We start from the raw sequence: 20013 nt of genomic DNA, 5'->3' as shown, positions 1-20013 counted from the left end.
CATTGAAAATAGCAATACTCAAAGAAGAACCTTTGAATCCTTGTGTTCCATCACCATGCGGACCCAATTCTCAATGTCGTGAATTGAATGGTCAAGCAGTGTGTTCTTGTGTTGAAAACTATATTGGATTACCGCCTAATTGTAGGCCTGAATGTGTCCTGACCACTGAGTGCGCTGTAGATAAAGCATGTGTAAATCAACGTTGTCAAGACCCTTGTCCGGGAACTTGTGGTATGCATACTGAATGTCGCGTGCGTAATCACAGCCCATTATGTCAGTGTCGAGTTGGTTTTACAGGGGATGCATTTACTCGTTGTTATCCTCTACCACGTAAGTTTATGTCATGTTTTTGTTTGGATACCAAATAGTAAGAATTCAATTTTAGCTCCACCACCTGCTATACCACGCATCGAACGTGATCCTTGTGTGCCCTCGCCATGTGGGCCCAATAGTCAGTGTCGGAATATAAATAGTTTACCTTCATGCTCCTGTTTAGAAACATTTATAGGTGCACCACCAAACTGTCGTCCAGAATGTACAATTAGTGCAGAATGTCCTTCTGATAGAGCTTGTATACGAAATAAATGTATTGATCCCTGCCCTGGTTCATGTGGAATCTCGGCGGTATGTAATGTTATTAATCATACGCCTGTTTGTACTTGTATCAGTGGGTACACTGGCGATCCCTTTACAAGTTGTAGACTAACGCCACCTGACTCTGTAATAAGTAAGTGTTAAAAATTACTATTGTTGATCACACACTTAATGATTCTTTGCTTAGATGAGCCTATTGATCTTTGTAATCCATCACCTTGTGGTTCAAATGCACAGTGTCAAAATGGTGTTTGTAGTTGTCTTCCTGAATATCATGGCGACCCGTATTCAGGTTGTCGTCCAGAATGTGTTTTAAATAATGATTGCCCTCGCGATAAAGCGTGTTTACGCAGCAAATGTGAAAATCCTTGCCCTGGTACTTGTGGTGAGAATGCTATATGTAATGTCGTAAACCATATTCCGATGTGTAGATGTCCAGATGGTACTGCTGGAAGTGCATTTATTCGTTGCAGTCCTATTCAAAGTACGAATCCTTTGACAATTTGTGTTTATTTCTTTATTAAAAAATTTTCTCTAAATAGAAATAAAAATAACGAATCCCTGCCAACCAAGCCCATGTGGTCCTAATTCTCAATGCCGTGAAGTTAACCAACAAGCTGTATGCTCATGCCTACTAGGTTTTATTGGTAGTCCACCAACATGTCGCCCAGAATGTGTCTCTAACTCAGAGTGTTCGCCAATATTAGCTTGCCTTAATCAGAAATGCAACGATCCCTGTTTGGGTGCTTGTGGTATAGGTGCCAAATGTACTGTTGTAAATCACAGTCCATTTTGCACCTGTCCAGAGGGCTTTACAGGAAGTCCGTTTGTACGTTGTCAACGTATAAGTAAGTTTCATAAACTTCGATTTAAAAAAAAGATGAATTATAAATAAAAATTTTTAGTTAAACCTATTGAAGACATTATTCCAAAAAATCCATGCGTACCCTCCCCATGTGGTCCATATTCTCAATGTCGTTCTCTTGGAGAAGCACCATCATGTTCTTGTCTGGAGTCATATATTGGAACGCCGCCGAATTGTCGACCCGAATGTATTACCAGCTCAGATTGCATTAGTAGCCTTACATGTATTAATCAGAAGTGCGTAGATCCTTGTCCTGGACGATGTGGTCTTAATGCCGAGTGTCGTGTAATTAGTCATGCCGTGCAATGTGTTTGTATTGTTGGGTATTTTGGAGATCCGTTTGTTCAATGTAACCCTCCAATTGAGAGAGATGTTATTGAAGTTTTAACACCTTGTAACCCAACTCCTTGCGGGCCAAATGCTGTATGCACTGAGCGTAATAAAGCAGGAGCTTGCAGTTGTTTATCAAACTATTTTGGCAATCCTTATGAAGGTTGCCGTCCTGAATGTGTTCTTAATTCAGATTGTCCATCAAATAAAGCTTGTCAACAACAAAAATGTCAAGATCCATGTCCAGGTACATGTGGACAAAATTCTGAATGTCTAGTTGTTAACCATCTGCCATCTTGTAACTGTTTAAGCGGCTTTACTGGCGATCCCTATCGATATTGTACTCGACTACTGGAACGTAAGCAAACAAATTTTCTGAATAATGTTAGTAGTTTTGATTTTATTTTAATTATTAGCGATTCAAGATAAATATATAAATCCTTGTCAACCATCTCCGTGTGGTCCTAATTCTAATTGTCGTGAGGCAAATAATCAAGCGGTCTGCTCATGCATGCCGCAATTTATTGGAACTCCACCAGCTTGTCGCCCAGAATGCACTATATCTTCTGAATGTTCTGCCGATAAAGCTTGTATAAATCAGCAGTGTATTAATCCATGTTTATCTAAACCTTGTGGAAGTAACGCTGAATGTCGTGTCCGAAACCATAGCCCAATTTGTACTTGTGAATTTGGTTATACAGGGGATGCGTTTACGCATTGTTACCTGATACCACGTAAGCTATTATTTAAGATAAACTAAAGCGTTTTTAATTAGAAAATTATCAAATAGCTCCACCAACTGAAATACAACGTGAACCTTATGACGCTTGCATTCCTTCACCATGCGGTCCAAACTCCGAGTGCCGAAATAGGGACAATGTTCCATCATGTAGTTGCCTTCCATCATTTATTGGACAACCTCCAAACTGTCGTCATGAATGTACAATAAACTCAGAATGTCCCAGTCAACAAGCTTGCATAAATAACAAATGTCGTGATCCGTGTCCAGGTGCATGTGGACTGAATACTATATGCCGTGTAATAAATCACACTCCTTCATGCGTCTGTGTCGATAATTATATTGGGAATCCATTTATATCTTGTAATCCAAAACCTCCCACTCGTAAGACTCTGCAAAATAGTTAATATTGTTATTTATATATAATGTTACGTATCCTACAATAGCGACAGAACCACCTACACGAGATGATCCTTGCATTCCATCTCCATGTGGATTGAATGCTGAGTGTAACAATGGAAAGTGTAGCTGCATAGCTGAATATCATGGTGATCCGTACTTAGAATGTCGTCCTGAATGTGTATTGAACTCGGACTGCTCCTATGATCGTGCATGTATAAGAAATAAATGTGTTGACCCTTGTCCTGGAACTTGTGGTTTGAACGCTATTTGCGTTGTAAACCATCATGTACCCATGTGTCATTGTCCAGAAAATATGTCTGGAAATGCATTCTTCGAATGTCGAGCAATAAAAAGTAATTTTTTTATAAATGTTTTCAACTACTTTGAAGTTAACTTTGATTCGTTTTTAGCTATTTTGATTAAAAAACCTTGTGAACCATCACCTTGTGGTCCTAATAGTCATTGTCGTGTTGTTCACGAAACTGCAGTTTGTTCTTGTTTAACTGATTACATTGGTAGTCCTCCACAATGTCGACCCGAATGCACAACTAATTCTGAATGCCCACCAAACCAAGCATGTCAGAACATGAAATGCCGCGATCCTTGTCCAGGATCCTGTGGCTTTAATGCAATTTGCAACGTTGTGAATCATTCTCCATATTGTTCATGTCCCAATCAGATGACTGGAAATGCATTCGTACGTTGTCAAGAAATAAGTAAGTTTAGCACTGCACATTTAAAATTCAAGATTATATAGTTCAAATTTAAATTGTTTAGTTCAACCTATCCGTGATGTTGTACAAATTAGTCCTTGTACGCCGTCACCATGTGGACCTAACTCAGAATGTAGAGTTAGTGGTGATTCACCATCATGTTCTTGCTTACCAGACTACTTAGGGTCGCCGCCGAATTGTCGTCCTGAATGCATTACTAACTCTGAATGCTCTTCAAGCCAAGCTTGCATAAATCAAAAGTGTAAAGATCCATGTACTGGACTTTGCGGCTTAAATGCCAGATGCCAAGTATTTAGTCATACATCTATGTGTCTATGTCCTGAAGGACTAACCGGCGACCCGTTCATTCAATGTTTGCCAGTTCTACATGAAGAAGTTCAACAAATCAATCCATGTCAACAAAGCCCGTGTGGTATTAATGCAATATGTGAAGCAAGAAATGAAGCGGGCTCGTGCCAATGCCTTCCAGGATATCAAGGAAATCCTTATGAAGGTTGCCGTCCGGAGTGTGTTCTAAATTCAGATTGTTCGTCAGATAAGTCATGTGTTAGTGAAAAATGTAGAGATCCATGTCCAGGTACTTGTGGACAAAATGCTATTTGTCAAGTAATTAATCACTTGGCATCATGCAGCTGTACCAATGGCTACACAGGAGATCCTTACAACTTCTGCAGTATTCCTCATATTAAACGTAAGTTATTTAACTGTTAGTGAAAGGGCAGGATATTATATGAATGCACTTACAGCTATCGAAGACTATGTTAACCCTTGTCAACCCTCACCTTGCGGACCAAACTCACAATGTCGAGAAATAAATAAACAACCTGTTTGTTCATGTTTGTCTGACTATATAGGTAGTCCACCAGCATGTCGTCCAGAATGTATTTCCAGTTCTGAGTGCCCAATAAATAAAGCCTGCGTTAATCGAAAGTGCGCTGATCCATGTCCAGGTGTTTGTGGTCAAAATGCTGCTTGTCGAGTCCGTAATCATAGTCCTATTTGCACATGTGATAATGGATATACAGGCGATGCTTTCATTCGTTGCACTCGCATACGTAAGCCTTACACTATTGTTCTTATAAATGTAAGACAATTAACAAAAATATATTTATATAGCACCTCCTCTGTTAACATCTATCAAACATGAACCAAAAGACCCCTGTGTACCTTCACCTTGCGGGCCAAATTCACTATGCCGTGATAACAATGGCTATCCTTCTTGCAGTTGCTTACCAAATTTCTTAGGATCACCGCCACAATGTCGTCCTGAATGTACAATTAATTCTGAATGTCCGAGCTCCCTCGCTTGTATAAATGAAAAATGTCAGGACCCCTGCCCAGGATCATGTGGGATAGACGCTGTTTGCAATGTCAACAATCACATGCCCATATGCGTGTGTCAAGTAGGTTATACTGGAAACCCATTCACATATTGTAATTTGATTCCACATAAATGTGAGTTTTAATTTCGTTTGTCAATGTTTCATTGCAAAAATAACTTCGAATCATTTTCATAGCTGATGTCATACCTATTGATGATCCTTGTAATCCATCACCATGCGGATCAAATGCACAATGTAATAATGGTATTTGTACTTGTATTGCTGAATACCATGGCGATCCATATGTTGGTTGTCGCCCCGAATGTGTTTTGCATACTGACTGTAGTCGAGATAGAGCATGTGTACAATACAAATGTATTGACCCTTGTCCAGGAACTTGTGCCAGTAACGCTTTATGTGAAGTAGTTAATCATATTGCAATTTGTCATTGCCCTGACGATATGGAAGGAAATGCGTTTACCTTATGCAAACCTAAACCACGTAAGCTTTAAATAAAAACATTAGTGCTTTGCTATAAATAAATAAATTATAGGTTTGGATGTAGTCACTAATCCCTGCATACCATCTCCATGTGGATCAAATAGTCAGTGTCGCGTGTTTAATGAACAACCAATATGTTCCTGTCTTCCCACATTTATCGGAAGTCCTCCCTTCTGCCGTCCCGAATGTACAGTTAATTCGGACTGTCCGCTGAACAAAGCATGTCTTAACCAAAAATGCATTGACCCTTGCCCCGGTGTGTGCGGTCACAATGCACTGTGTTTAGTAACAAATCATAGTCCGTTCTGTCGTTGTAATCCAGGATATACTGGAAATCCATTTGCTAGCTGCCAACCGGTTGTAGAAAAACCGGTAAGAATACAGCAACCTTGCATTCCTTCACCATGTGGTCCTTATGCAGAGTGTCGTGCAATCGGAGAAACACCTTCTTGCACATGCTTATCAGATTATATTGGAGCTCCACCAAATTGTAGACCAGAGTGTGTTACAAGTTCAGAGTGCACTCGAGACAAGGCATGTATAAATCAAAAGTGCAAAGATCCTTGCCCAGGACTTTGTGGAAGTGAGGCAGAATGCCGCGTAACTTCACATACGCCAAGTTGTTTCTGTTTATCTGGGTATGAAGGTGACCCATTCGTTCAGTGTATTAGAAAAACTATAACAGAATTAGATCAAATAGATCCTTGCAATCCAAACCCCTGTGGTCCAAATGCACGTTGTACTCAACGCAACAATGCTGGATCATGTGAATGTTTAACCGACTACTTTGGAAATCCTTACGAAGGTTGTCGTCCAGAATGCATGCTTGACTACGATTGTCCAGCAGACAAAGCTTGCCAGAACATGAAATGCCGCAATCCATGTCCAGGTACATGCGGATTAAATGCTCTATGTAATGTACTTAATCATGTTCCGACATGTACTTGCCTCATCGGATATGAGGGTGATCCATACATACACTGTCAAGTACAACGCCAACGTAAGAAAAATATTTATTTGAAATTAAATAAATCATTTTTATTGTGTTTTTCAATCCCCAGCTATTAAAGAATACATTAACCCATGTCAACCTTCGCCATGTGGACCAAATTCGCAATGTCGAGAAATTAATGAGCAACCGGTTTGCTCATGTCTTCCTGATTATATAGGAAAACCTCCTATTTGTAGACCAGAGTGTACGATTTCATCTGAATGTGTAATTGACAAAGCATGTGTCAACAAAAAATGTGTAGATCCCTGTCCAGGTACCTGTGGTACAAACGCAAACTGTAGAGTTCATAACCACAGCCCCTTATGTACTTGCCGTCAAGGTTTTACTGGAGATGCTTTCTATAGATGTGTTCCTATTCCACGTAAGCGGAATTATGATATTTCTTTTAAAATCTATAATATAAATGTTATACCTGTAGCGGCACCACCGGTTCAAAAGCAACGACAACCTGTTAATCCCTGTATACCATCACCATGTGGGCCTTATTCACAGTGTCGTACTATAAATGATTCTCCATCCTGCTCTTGTTTGCAAAATTATATTGGTACTCCACCAAATTGTCGTCCTGAGTGTACTATCAATGCTGAATGTCCAAGCAGTGAAGCATGTATAAATGAGAAATGTCGTGATCCTTGTCCGGGGTCATGTGGACTTGGAGCTGTATGTAATGTTATAAACCATACGCCAAATTGTGTATGTCCAGCAGGTTTTAGAGGTGATCCATTTACGTTCTGTAATCAGGAATATGATGAACAACGTAAGAATATAAACATGATTTCCAACCAGCAAAATCGGATAACAATTTTTGTATTTTAGCCATTACTCCTGATGATCCTTGCCAACCATCGCCCTGTGGGCCAAATGCAGATTGTAACAATGGCATTTGCAATTGTATACGTGAATATATTGGTGATCCATACACTGGTTGTTATCCAGAGTGTGTACTCAATACAGATTGTGCACGTGATCGTGCATGCATACGTAATAAATGTGTTGATCCCTGTCCAGGAACTTGTACGAATAAAGCGATTTGCCAAGTAATAAATCACGTACCAATGTGTTCGTGCCCAAATGGCATGTCTGGTAATGCATTCATAGAATGTACCCCTATACAAAGTAAATATATTCGAAACTATCTTTTTATTTATTCAAATTTTACGGAAAGTATGTCATTTTAGCTCCAATTGTAATTAATGTATGCCAACCATCGCCTTGTGGTCCAAATTCGCAATGTCGTGACATAAATCAACAAGCTGTCTGTTCATGTGCACCAGGCTTTATAAGTACTCCACCAACTTGCCGTCCAGAATGCACAGCCAACCAAGACTGTGCACCTACTTTAGCATGTATTAGGCAAAAATGTATTGATCCATGCCCAGGTTCTTGTGGACGAAATGCTTTATGTACTGTAGTTAATCACGCTCCATTCTGTACATGTATACCGCGTTATACCGGAAATCCATTTGTTGCTTGTCAGCAAATTATAGAACCACCACAGTTCGATGAAAAGCCACAAAACCCATGTCGGCCGTCCCCATGTGGCCCTAATTCAGAATGCCGTGCGATTGGCAACGCTCCGTCTTGCACATGTCTCGAGAACTTTGTTGGACTTCCACCTTATTGTAAGCCTGAATGTATATCTAACTCAGAATGTGCGTCAAACTTAGCATGCATTAATCAAAAATGTAAAAGCCCTTGTGTAGGACTTTGTGCGACCAATGCAGAGTGCCGAACAGTGTCTCATACGCCTATATGCACATGTATTTTAGGATATACTGGAGATCCTTTCACTTATTGCGAGCCAGAACGCATTACAGATATTGAAGTAATTAATCCTTGTATTCCGTCACCTTGCGGATCTAATGCTAATTGTATTGAACGTAATGGAGCGGGTGCCTGTAACTGTTTACCAAACTATTTTGGAAATCCATACGAAGGATGTGTACCTGAATGTGTTGTGAATTCTGATTGTCCCTCAAATAAGGCATGTCAAAACCAAAACTGTCGCGATCCATGTCCGGGCACTTGTGGACAAAATGCTGAATGCAACGTGCTTAACCATCTACCGATTTGCAACTGTATTGTGAGTTTCATTGGAGATCCCTACCAATACTGTACTCAACCCGCACAACGTAAGCAAACCAATTCAAAACATACTAATTATATTAGTTTAACACTAGTTTCTTCAATAGTATATTGTAATATTCATATAATATTTTTATTAATTTACTTAACAAAATTTAGCAAATACTTTTGAATATGTTAACCCATGCCAGCCTTCTCCTTGCGGACCAAATTCTGTTTGTCGGGAAGTTAATTCACAGGCTGTATGTGCATGTTTAAGTGATTATATTGGTGTACCTCCTACATGTCGCCCTGAATGTACATCCAGCGCTGAATGTCCTATTGATAAAGCATGCATTAATCGCAAATGTAGTGATCCATGCCCTGGTGTATGTGGTCGAAATGCTGTATGCAATGTACGCAACCATAGCCCTATATGTGTGTGTGAAAATGGGTTGACTGGTGATGCCTTCGTACAATGTGTGCCTATTCCCAGTAAGCAATAAGAAATAAATCTTTAAGTAAATATTGTTCTATTCGTTTTCTTAAATAGCTCCTCCTAAAGTGTCTTTGGATGTTTTCCAAAATCCATGCGTGCCATCTCCTTGTGGACCATATTCCATTTGCAATAATCGAAATAATTACCCATCGTGCTCTTGTTTGCAAAACTATGTTGGCAGTCCACCAAATTGCCGACCCGAGTGCGTAATTAATTCTGAATGTCAAAGTACTCATGCTTGCATTAATGAAAAATGTCAAGATCCTTGTCCTGGAGCGTGTGGTGTAAATACAATATGCGACGTAATTAATCACATACCCAGTTGTTCTTGTATAGCTGGATATGTTGGAGATGCGTTTAGCAGTTGTTATCCAGCGCCGATACCACGTAAGAAATTTGCGTTTGACTCTTGAAAAACTTTTCTAAAATATAACTTCGTGTGTAGCTAAAAGATACGATGAACCTAAAGATCCGTGCTATCCCAATCCTTGTGGCACCAACGCCGTATGTTCTGGTGATGGCCAATGTAAATGTATATCAGACTACGAAGGCGATGCTTATGTTGCTTGCAAACCAGAATGTGTTCTTAATTCTGAATGTTCACATAAACTTGCTTGCATACGACATAAATGCGTTGATCCATGTCTTGAAACATGTGCACCAAACGCAGTATGTACAGTCGTTAATCATGTACCAATGTGCTCTTGTTCAGAGGGGATGACTGGTAATGCATTTATACATTGCAGTCGTTTACAAAGTATGTTGTTACATTGAAATTAAATATTAAGTATTGATTATATCTTATCATATATTTTAGTTATCGATATATATAAAAATCCTTGCCAACCATCTCCTTGTGGTTCCAACGCCCATTGTCGCGAAATTAACTCACAAGCAGTTTGCAGCTGCTTACCTAATTATATTGGTAGTCCTCCAAGTTGTCGTCCTGAATGTATATCGAACTCTGAATGTGCGCCAAACCGATCATGTCAAAACCAGAAATGTATTGACCCGTGTCCAGGAACGTGTGGTCTAAATGCAAAATGTACAGTAGTCAATCACAATCCATTCTGTACGTGCTTTGAGGGTTATACTGGTAATTCGTTTATACATTGTCAACCTATAAGTAAGACCTAGAAATGATAACAGTTTCTATTTTAACTACATATATATATCTTTGAATAGGAGAGCCTGTTAAAGACAAAATAGAAAATCCTTGCCAACCGTCTCCATGCGGTCCAAACAGCCAATGTCGAGCAATAGGTGAGGCTCCTTCTTGTTCGTGTCTTGAAAATTTCTTCGGTCAACCACCTTATTGTCGTCCAGAGTGTGTCAGCAATAGTGAATGCGCTTCACATCAAACTTGCAGAAATAACCGATGCATAGATCCGTGTCCAGGACTTTGTGGCCAAGCGACAACTTGTCGTACCATAAGCCATACATCTATGTGCTTCTGTGAAGATGGTTATACTGGCGATCCTTTCTTACAATGTTCACCAATTATTCAGCCATTGGCAGAATTTATTGATCCTTGCACACCAAATCCATGTGGAGCATTCGCACAATGCATTCAGCAAAATGGCATCGGTTCATGTCAATGTTTACCAGAGTTCTTTGGAAATCCTTACGAAAGTTGTCGACCAGAATGTGTTATAAATACTGACTGTTCGTCAAATTATGCATGTGTTAATCAAAAATGTCGCGATCCTTGTCCAGGTACTTGTGGACAAAATGCTGAATGCTTCGTTAACAACCATTTACCAAGATGTAGCTGCATTTTAGGATATACGGGTGATCCATACAGTTACTGTTCCCCTAAAATTGAAAGTATGGAAGTGGCACATCTTTCTAAGTAAAATTTTAAGTAACTTTTTATATTACAGCTAAATTAGAAGAACCTGTAAACCCATGCCAGCCATCACCTTGCGGTCCTAACAGTCAATGTAAAGAGCTTAACAATCAAGCTATTTGTTCTTGTTTGCCTGAATTTGTAGGTAGTCCACCAGCTTGTAGACCCGAATGCACTCTAAGTTCTGAATGCGATTTTAATAAAGCGTGCATTAGCAAAAAATGTGCTGATCCCTGCCCAGGTATTTGTGGAAAGAACGCAATTTGCATGGTGCGAAATCATTCGCCACTGTGCTCTTGTAAAAACGGTTACCAAGGAGATCCATTTTCTCTCTGTTACCCAATTCCTCCTCGTAAGTTTTTTAATAACACCAATATATTCTTGCTAAAAACAAACATATATTTTTAAAGCAGCGACTTCTGTTATTGTTGAACCTGAACGAATTCGTGACCCTTGTTTCCCTTCACCATGTGGACTAAATTCCAATTGCAGAAATCTTAATGGACAAGCTTCTTGTTCGTGTTTACCTGATTTCCGAGGTGCTCCACCACAATGTCGACCGGAATGCTCTACAAATTCTGAATGCTCATCAAATTTAGCATGTATAAACAATCATTGTGTGGATCCATGTCCAGGTTCCTGTGCTTATAACGCAATTTGTTCTGTAATAAACCATATGCCAATTTGCCAATGCCCTGAAAAATTCATAGGAGATCCATTTAGTTTATGTCAACCCGCTCCTCCTCGTAAGCACAATTAAAATTACGACTTTTGCATATGTAATTATATTTTAAAAATCCTTTAGCAAAACCAACTATTAAAGATGATCCCTGTACTCCTTCGCCGTGTGGAACTAATGCAGTATGCACTAATGGTCAGTGTTCTTGTCTCGCAGAGTATCATGGAGATCCTTATGTCAACTGTCGACCAGAATGTGTTCTTAATACTGAGTGTGTAACTACCAAAGCTTGTATTCGCAATAGGTGCATCGATCCCTGTCCAGGCACTTGTGCTCAAAACGCGATATGTGAAGTTCTTAACCATATACCCATGTGCCGTTGTCCAAACGCTATGTCCGGTAATGCCTTCGATCAATGTTATCCTGTTCAAAGTAAATTTATACATAAAAAAAAGCAATTCAAACTTAAATCCATCCAAATATTTAGATAAACAATTGGTTAACCCCTGCGTTCCTACACCATGTGGTCCTAACAGCCGTTGTCGAGTTTATAATGGAAATGCAGTTTGCTCTTGTATTGAAGGATTTTCAGGCAACCCACCAACATGTCGTCCAGAATGTACAAGAAATTCAGATTGTATATTAGAAAAAGCGTGTCAAAATCAAAAATGTGTTAACCCATGTCCAGGAGTATGTGGTTTTAATGCCATTTGTTCTGTCGTCAATCATTCTCCATTCTGTTCATGCCCTGCACCTTTTGAAGGAAATCCATTTTCGAGCTGTCAAATCAGAAGTAACTTAAAAACAAATCGCTAATAACATAACGACAAAAAAAAAATAATTATTTCCTAACAACAATTTTAGTTAAACCACCACAAAAGGACGAAATTCAAAATCCATGTTATCCATCTCCTTGTGGTCTGAATGCAGATTGTCAAGTTATTGGTGAATCGCCCTCTTGTTCATGTTTGCCCGAGTTTATTGGATCCCCACCAAACTGCCATCCTGAGTGCTTAACGAATAGTGAATGCAAGCAAAATATGGCATGCATTAATAGGAAGTGTGTTGATCCATGCCCTGGAATATGCGGTCAAAATGCTATATGTCGTGTATTTAATCATATCGCCATGTGCACTTGCACGCCCGGCTTTACTGGAGATCCATTTACAGGTTGCTCATCGGAACCTATAAAGCAAATAAGTGTAACTAATCCATGCGAGCCGAGTCCTTGTGGAGCAAATGCTGAGTGTCTACAGCTTGGTAATGCTGGATCTTGTCGATGTTTAGCAGATTATTTCGGTAATCCATACGAAGGTTGTCGGCCAGAGTGTGTTCTAAATTCAGATTGTTTGTCTGATAAGTCATGTCAAAATAATAAGTGCATTGACCCTTGTCCAGGTATTTGTGCTTTAAATGCAATTTGCAAAGTAATTAATCACTTACCGACTTGCAACTGCATTAACGGTTTTATTGGTGATCCCTATAAATACTGTGAAATTTTAAAAGATCGTAAGTTCGTAAAAATATGTTTAAAAGCAAACTCGTAGATGAAAATTATATTAATTGTTTTACAGCTGTCGTAAAAGAATATTCTAATCCTTGCATCCCAACTCCATGTGGACCGAATTCACAGTGCCGCGTTGTGAACGAAAAAGCAGTTTGCTCATGTTTGCCTTCATTTGTGGGATATCCACCTACTTGTCGTCCTGAATGCACAACAAATTCCGAATGCAATATAGACAAAGCCTGCGTTAATCACAAATGTGTAGATCCTTGCAGCGATGTATGTGGCATAAATGCAGATTGTCGTGTGAGAAATCACTCTCCTATTTGCATTTGTCGAACTGGTTTTACAGGCAACTCTTTTACGAGATGTTATCCAATACCTCGTAAGATTTTATATATTCTATCATTTCAGTAATAATAAATTTACCCCTTAAATAATAGCACCGCAAGTTCCACTCAAACCCGATGTTCGCAATCCTTGCGTGCCTTCACCTTGTGGTCAGTTCGCCGAATGTCGCGATATTAATAACAGTCCGTCTTGTTCTTGCCTCCCATCGTATTTCGGCGTTCCTCCAAATTGTAGACCTGAATGTATTGTAAATTCAGATTGCCCTACAACTAAAGTATGTATCAATGAAAAATGTCGTGATCCTTGCGCTGGTGCTTGTGGTCTTAACGCTGTATGCCATACTATAAATCACACACCAATATGTCAATGTATAACTGGATATAGTGGGAACCCATTTATGTCGTGTCATCTTCCACCACCTCCACCACCAGAAATCGAACATGATTCCTGTTATCCTTCTCCTTGCGGACCGAATACAGTGTGCTTAAATGGAGTATGCAAATGTGTTGATGAATATTATGGAAATCCGAATATTGGGTGTCGTCCAGAATGTGTTCATAACAACGATTGCGCTACTAATAAAGTATGCTCCAACAACAAATGCTTAGATCCGTGCCCAGGAGCTTGTGCATCAAATGCTATCTGCGCAGTACGCAACCACGTAGTTATCTGTGAGTGTGGCGAAAGTATGACAGGCAATCCATTTACTTTATGTGTACAATTGGCACCAAAAATTATACTGAATCCATGCCAACCTTCACCATGTGGACCAAATTCACAATGTCGTGTTATAAACCAGCAAGCAGTGTGCTCCTGTTTACCTGATTATATTGGCGCACCCCCCTCATGCCGTCCGGAATGTATTAATAATGCTGAATGTGCGCTTGATCTTGCATGTCTTCAAATGAAGTGTCGGGATCCATGTCCAGGAGCTTGTGGCACGCATTCAGTTTGTAAAGTTATTAATCATGCGCCCATTTGTCGCTGTGAAAACTCTTTCACAGGCAATCCTTTTGTTGCATGTCAACCAATTAGAAGTATATTCTATTCTATTCATGTTAAGGTTTATTTCATTTATTTTAAAATATTTTAGTTCAAACACAACTTGACATCCCCACGGATTATTGTAATCCATCTCCATGTGGCCCGAATTCCGAATGTCGAAGTATTGGAACTGCACCTTCGTGCACATGTAAAAAAGATTTTGTTGGTTTGCCTCCAAATTGTCGGCCAGAATGTGTAGCCAATTCAGAATGCTCAAATAACAAAGCTTGTATTAATAACAAATGTAAAGATCCTTGTGTCGGTGTATGTGGTACAAATGCAGAATGTCATGTCTATAATCATTCACCCACATGCGTTTGTGCGACTGGTTATAGTGGAAATCCATTTAGTTTTTGTGATGTGATTAGAGACGATGTTGAAAAAGAAGTATTAAAACCCTGTGATCCAAATCCCTGTGGCTCAAATGCAGAATGCATACAACGAAACCACGCTGGAACTTGTCAATGCCTACCAGAGTTTGTTGGAAATCCTTACGAAGGGTGTCGCCCAGAGTGTGTAATAAACTCTGATTGTCCTTTAACCCTTTCGTGCTTAAGAAATAAATGCAACGATCCATGCCCTGGAACGTGCGGTAGAAATGCTGAGTGCCATGTTAGCAATCATGTACCAAATTGTTTGTGTTTGAGCGGATACACTGGAGATCCATATAGCTATTGTAATATTTTGAGGGAGCGTAAGTTTAAATGCATTAAATTGCGAACTTTATTTACATAAGCTTTGTTTATTTTTTGTTCAGCTGTAATAGAAATCGTTAATCCTTGCCAACCTTCTCCTTGTGGTCCAAACTCGGTTTGTAGAGAAGTAAATCAGCAAGCTGTCTGTACGTGCTTACAAGAATATGTCGGTGCGCCACCTGCTTGTCGCCCGGAGTGCACAACTCCAAGCGAATGCTCTCTTGATAAGACTTGCGTTAATTTTAAATGCATAGATCCTTGTATTGGCATATGCGGTAATAATGCAATGTGTCACGTACGTAACCACAGTCCATATTGCGTCTGTCGGTCTGGATACACAGGTGATGCATTTACAAAATGTACACCTATACCCCGTAAGATCAATTATAAATTTTTTTAATGAATAATTAATAATATTATTCTTCAAATTATTAGCTCCTCCAACAATTCCGTTAAAAGATAAATATCATGACGCATGCATTCCATCGCCATGTGGTATTTATGCCCAATGTCAAAATATAAATAACCAAGCATCTTGTGCTTGCCTTCCGAACTATATTGGAGCTCCACCCAATTGTCGACCGGAATGTACAATAAATGCTGATTGCTCTGCGAATTTAGCTTGCATAAGTGAAAAGTGTAGAGATCCTTGTCAAGGATCATGTGGAGTTTCAGCATTGTGTGATGTCGTAAATCATAGACCTATATGTAGTTGCCCTTCAAATTATATAGGGGATCCATTTGCTTACTGTTCAATTAAACCTATTGAAGACCAAAGTATGAACAAATTAAAAAATATATCTTTATTAATATTAATATTCAATTATCTAGTTCCTTTGAAAGATCCTTGTAATCCAACTCCATGTGGTTCAAATGCTATTTGCAATAATGGTGAATGCACGTGTATGTCTGAATATGAAGGAAATCCTTACGTTGGATGCCATCCAGAGTGTGTATTAAATACTGATTGCAGTCGTGACAAGGCTTGCATAAATAACAAGTGCATAGATCCTTGTCCGGGAACTTGTGGTATTGGAGCAATTTGTGAGGTTTATAACCATGTGCCAATGTGTAGATGTCCTGATAATATGTTAGGAAATGCATTTTTACAGTGCACAAAACTTGAAAGTAATTATAACAGAATAATAGAAATGTTAAATTAAATAATAATAAAAATGTTGACATAGGTCCACCCAAAGTAGCTACTCCATGCCAACCACACCCATGCGGTCCAAATGCACAGTGTCGTGATATAAATGAACAAGCTGTGTGTTCTTGTTTGCCAACATATTTAGGAAGTCCCCCTAATTGTCGACCTGAATGCAGTATTAATTCAGATTGCCCACCTAACATGGCATGTGTCAATCAAAAGTGTCGAGATCCATGTCCAGGCACTTGTGGTTTAAAAGCACGTTGCCTTGTAGTTAACCATGTACCTTTTTGCACATGTCCAAATGGATTTACTGGAGATGCTTTTAGTGCTTGTCAACGGTTAGCTTTGCCGCCAATACCTGAACCGACTAATCCCTGCATACCGTCACCATGTGGTCTCAATTCAATTTGTACTGATGTTAACGGCACACCGTCATGTGCTTGCTTAGTCAATTTTGTAGGAACACCGCCTAACTGTCGACCAGAATGCTTATCCTCTTCGGAATGTGCCAGCAATTTGGCATGCATTAACATGAAATGTCAGGATCCTTGTCCAGGTGTATGTGGAATATCTGCAACTTGTCAAGTTATAAGCCACACTCCGTCGTGTTTATGTATAAATGGATACATAGGAGATCCGTTTACACAATGCTATCCACAACCAATAATTGAACGTGAACTAATAAACCCATGTATGCCCAGTCCATGTGGAAGCAATGCCATATGTACACAACAAAATAATGCAGGCGCCTGCCAATGCATACCTGATTACTATGGCAATCCTTATGAAGGTTGTCGACCTGAGTGCCTATTGAATGCAGATTGCTTATTAAGTAAGGCTTGTCGAAACACAAAGTGTATTGATCCCTGTCCTGGTGTATGTGGGCATAATGCTCATTGTGATGTCATCAATCACTTACCTGTATGTAGTTGCGTCAATGGCTTCACTGGAAATCCTTACGATTACTGCAGTATACTTAAAGAACGTAAGACACATTTGAATTTAAAAATTAAATTTAGTTTGATTTATCAATTGATTTTTTAACGCTATATTTAGTACAGACATATGTATTTATTTTTTTTCTACAACATTGCTTTTATATATTTAAAACAATATGTATTTAAACATATATTCTTTAAACAGCCCAATTGCAATATGTTGATAGTTGTGCTCCCTCCCCATGTGGTCCCAATTCCGAATGTAGGCAAAAGAATAATCAAGCAGTTTGTTCATGTTTGCCTGAGTACATTGGCAGTCCACCCTTATGCCGACCCGAGTGCTCATCAAGTTCAGAATGTACATCAGACAGAGCTTGTATCAATAGAAAATGTGTTGATCCCTGTATAGATACTTGTGGAATAAACTCTAATTGTAGAGTACGGAACCATAGTCCTTTGTGTATTTGCCAACCCGGTTACACAGGAGATGCTTTTACGCGTTGTTATCCAATTTTGCCATCACCCCCTCCAGTTCGTGAACCTTATCGAAACCCATGTATTCCAACACCATGTGGCCCGCACTCCGAATGTAGAGTTATTAATAATCAACCGCAATGCTCTTGCTTGAAAAACTACGTTGATGCGCCACCAAATTGCCGTCCTGAATGCGTGCTCAATTCTGATTGCACTAGTGACAGAGCTTGTATAAATGAAAAATGTCGTGATCCGTGCCCTGGTTCTTGTGGTCTTAATGCCATTTGCAATGTTATCAACCATATACCGTCGTGTTATTGTATTTCTGGTTATATTGGTGATCCGTTCACAAATTGCGAAATAATGCCGATAAAACCTTGTAAGATACCAAAAACAACTTACGTACGTTATCTAAATTTACCTTTTACTTTCCATTATAACCTGTTATAGCTAAACCTATTGCTGAAGATCCTTGTTATCCAAATCCATGTGGTGTTAATGCTCGTTGTGAAACAGGCATTTGCACGTGTTTAGATGAATATCAAGGTAACCCTTACACTGGCTGTCGCCCTGAGTGTATCTTGAATAGCGAGTGCCCACGTACAAAAGCATGCATTAACCAAAAATGTAAAGACCCATGTCCCGGAATGTGCGGTGTTAATGCAATTTGTGATGTGCACAACCATGTACCATTATGTCGTTGCCCCGAAAATATGAATGGCAACGCTTTAATATACTGTCAACCAATTCTATGTAAATATTTAGTTTATAAATAGTTGTTATTAGTTAAAATAATGAATCTTTAAAAGCAGCTGATCCGGTGCGTGTACAAAACCCATGCCAATTATCACCATGCGGTGCAAATGCACAGTGTAGAGAAGTAAATGGCCATGCAATATGTTCTTGTTTAATTGGCATGATCGGTATACCTCCAGCTTGTCGACCTGAATGTATATCAAATTCTGAATGCTCATTAAATCGTGCTTGTATAAACAGTAAATGCCAAGATCCTTGTCCTGGTACTTGTGGTTATAAAGCACAATGTGATGTGGTCAACCATATTCCGAAATGTAGTTGTCCAAGCGGTTTCACAGGCAGTCCATATGCTTTATGTCAACCTATCATTAGTACGTATAATTAAGGCCCTTACAAAGTTTGATAAGTAAATAATTGTGTGTAATTGCTATAGTGAAACCATTGCAAGAAGAAGATAGAAATCCTTGTCAACCATCGCCATGTGGACCTTACGCGCTTTGCCAGAATGTTAATGGTGCCCCATCCTGCACTTGCTTGCCTGATTATATAAATACTCCACCGAACTGTCGCCCGGAGTGTATATCTAATTCAGAATGCGCTTCCGACAAGGCTTGTGTTAACCAAAAATGCAAAGATCCTTGTTTAGGTTTATGTGGCTTAAACAGTAAATGTCACACTATTAATCACATAGCAAACTGCGTATGCTTGCTTGGATTCGTTGGTGATCCATTCACACTATGTGAACAGCCCGTTCAGTTGCCATCACAGCCAGATCATATAAATCCTTGTAGTCCGAATCCTTGCGGTCATAATGCAGAATGCCGTAGTGCAGGTAATAAAGCACATTGCGTATGCTTGCCTCAATATTTTGGTGATCCTTATCACGGTTGTCGGCCAGAATGTGTGCTCAACAGTGACTGTCCTTCCAATAAAGCTTGCATGCAAAATATGTGCAGAAACCCATGTCCAGGAGTCTGTGGTCAAAATGCTGAATGTTATGTTAATAATCATGTACCGAATTGTATATGCCTGCCTGATTTCACCGGAAATCCATTTAATATTTGCAATCGCCAATTACACGAACAAAGTAAGGCATAAACTAACAAGAAAACTTGAACTACTTCTCATCTATCTGATCATTTTTATTGTTTAGTGAAAATAAGTAATCTAAATCCCTGTAAACCTTCACCGTGTGGCCCGAACTCCCAATGTAAAGATGTAAATCATCAAGCTGTTTGCAGTTGCTTAATAGATTTTCTCGGAGTACCACCAAACTGTCATCCGGAATGTACCACAAATGCTGAATGCGCGCTAAGCAAAGCATGCATAAACAGAAAATGTGGTGATCCCTGTCTTAACGCTTGTGGTGAAAATTCAGAATGTCGCGTTCTTAATCACAATCCTATATGTTCATGCAAAAATCATTATACAGGAGATCCTTTTACACACTGCTTCATAATGCCATGTAAGACCTCGGAATAAAAATACCATAACGTTTTCATTGTATA

At 39.3% G+C, this 20013-nt stretch overlaps 1 protein-coding gene across 1 annotated transcript in view; it reads left to right on the top strand.

Annotated features, from left to right (window-relative positions):
* The window catches only part of LOC119662554, a 120269-nt gene that overhangs the window by 86629 nt on the left and 13627 nt on the right, over window positions 1–20013 (top strand). The window contains exons 39-78 of the mRNA XM_038072194.1: window positions 13–330; window positions 386–727; window positions 782–1078; window positions 1137–1442; window positions 1500–2147; window positions 2206–2523; window positions 2580–2912; window positions 2975–3283; window positions 3341–3646; window positions 3708–4355; window positions 4411–4719; window positions 4781–5119; window positions 5182–5487; window positions 5540–6487; window positions 6549–6860; window positions 6918–7256; window positions 7316–7615; window positions 7678–8631; window positions 8744–9058; window positions 9117–9449; window positions 9508–9819; window positions 9880–10188; window positions 10248–10889; window positions 10946–11263; window positions 11322–11657; window positions 11717–12022; window positions 12078–12383; window positions 12455–13099; window positions 13165–13479; window positions 13538–14482; window positions 14539–15183; window positions 15247–15558; window positions 15620–15961; window positions 16016–16312; window positions 16372–17322; window positions 17481–18128; window positions 18200–18502; window positions 18562–18876; window positions 18939–19592; window positions 19659–19970. Coding sequence (XP_037928122.1) covers window positions 13–330; window positions 386–727; window positions 782–1078; window positions 1137–1442; window positions 1500–2147; window positions 2206–2523; window positions 2580–2912; window positions 2975–3283; window positions 3341–3646; window positions 3708–4355; window positions 4411–4719; window positions 4781–5119; window positions 5182–5487; window positions 5540–6487; window positions 6549–6860; window positions 6918–7256; window positions 7316–7615; window positions 7678–8631; window positions 8744–9058; window positions 9117–9449; window positions 9508–9819; window positions 9880–10188; window positions 10248–10889; window positions 10946–11263; window positions 11322–11657; window positions 11717–12022; window positions 12078–12383; window positions 12455–13099; window positions 13165–13479; window positions 13538–14482; window positions 14539–15183; window positions 15247–15558; window positions 15620–15961; window positions 16016–16312; window positions 16372–17322; window positions 17481–18128; window positions 18200–18502; window positions 18562–18876; window positions 18939–19592; window positions 19659–19970 — 17493 coding nt within the window. The remainder of the gene's footprint in view (window positions 1–12; window positions 331–385; window positions 728–781; window positions 1079–1136; window positions 1443–1499; window positions 2148–2205; window positions 2524–2579; window positions 2913–2974; window positions 3284–3340; window positions 3647–3707; window positions 4356–4410; window positions 4720–4780; window positions 5120–5181; window positions 5488–5539; window positions 6488–6548; window positions 6861–6917; window positions 7257–7315; window positions 7616–7677; window positions 8632–8743; window positions 9059–9116; window positions 9450–9507; window positions 9820–9879; window positions 10189–10247; window positions 10890–10945; window positions 11264–11321; window positions 11658–11716; window positions 12023–12077; window positions 12384–12454; window positions 13100–13164; window positions 13480–13537; window positions 14483–14538; window positions 15184–15246; window positions 15559–15619; window positions 15962–16015; window positions 16313–16371; window positions 17323–17480; window positions 18129–18199; window positions 18503–18561; window positions 18877–18938; window positions 19593–19658; window positions 19971–20013) is intronic.

Source organism: Teleopsis dalmanni, chromosome X, assembly GCF_002237135.1.
Source record: "Teleopsis dalmanni isolate 2A chromosome X, ASM223713v2, whole genome shotgun sequence".
Classification (NCBI taxonomy): domain Eukaryota; kingdom Metazoa; phylum Arthropoda; class Insecta; order Diptera; family Diopsidae; genus Teleopsis; species Teleopsis dalmanni.
The sequence above is the reverse complement of the archived record's forward strand: the minus strand, read 5'-3'. Positions and strand labels throughout refer to the sequence as shown.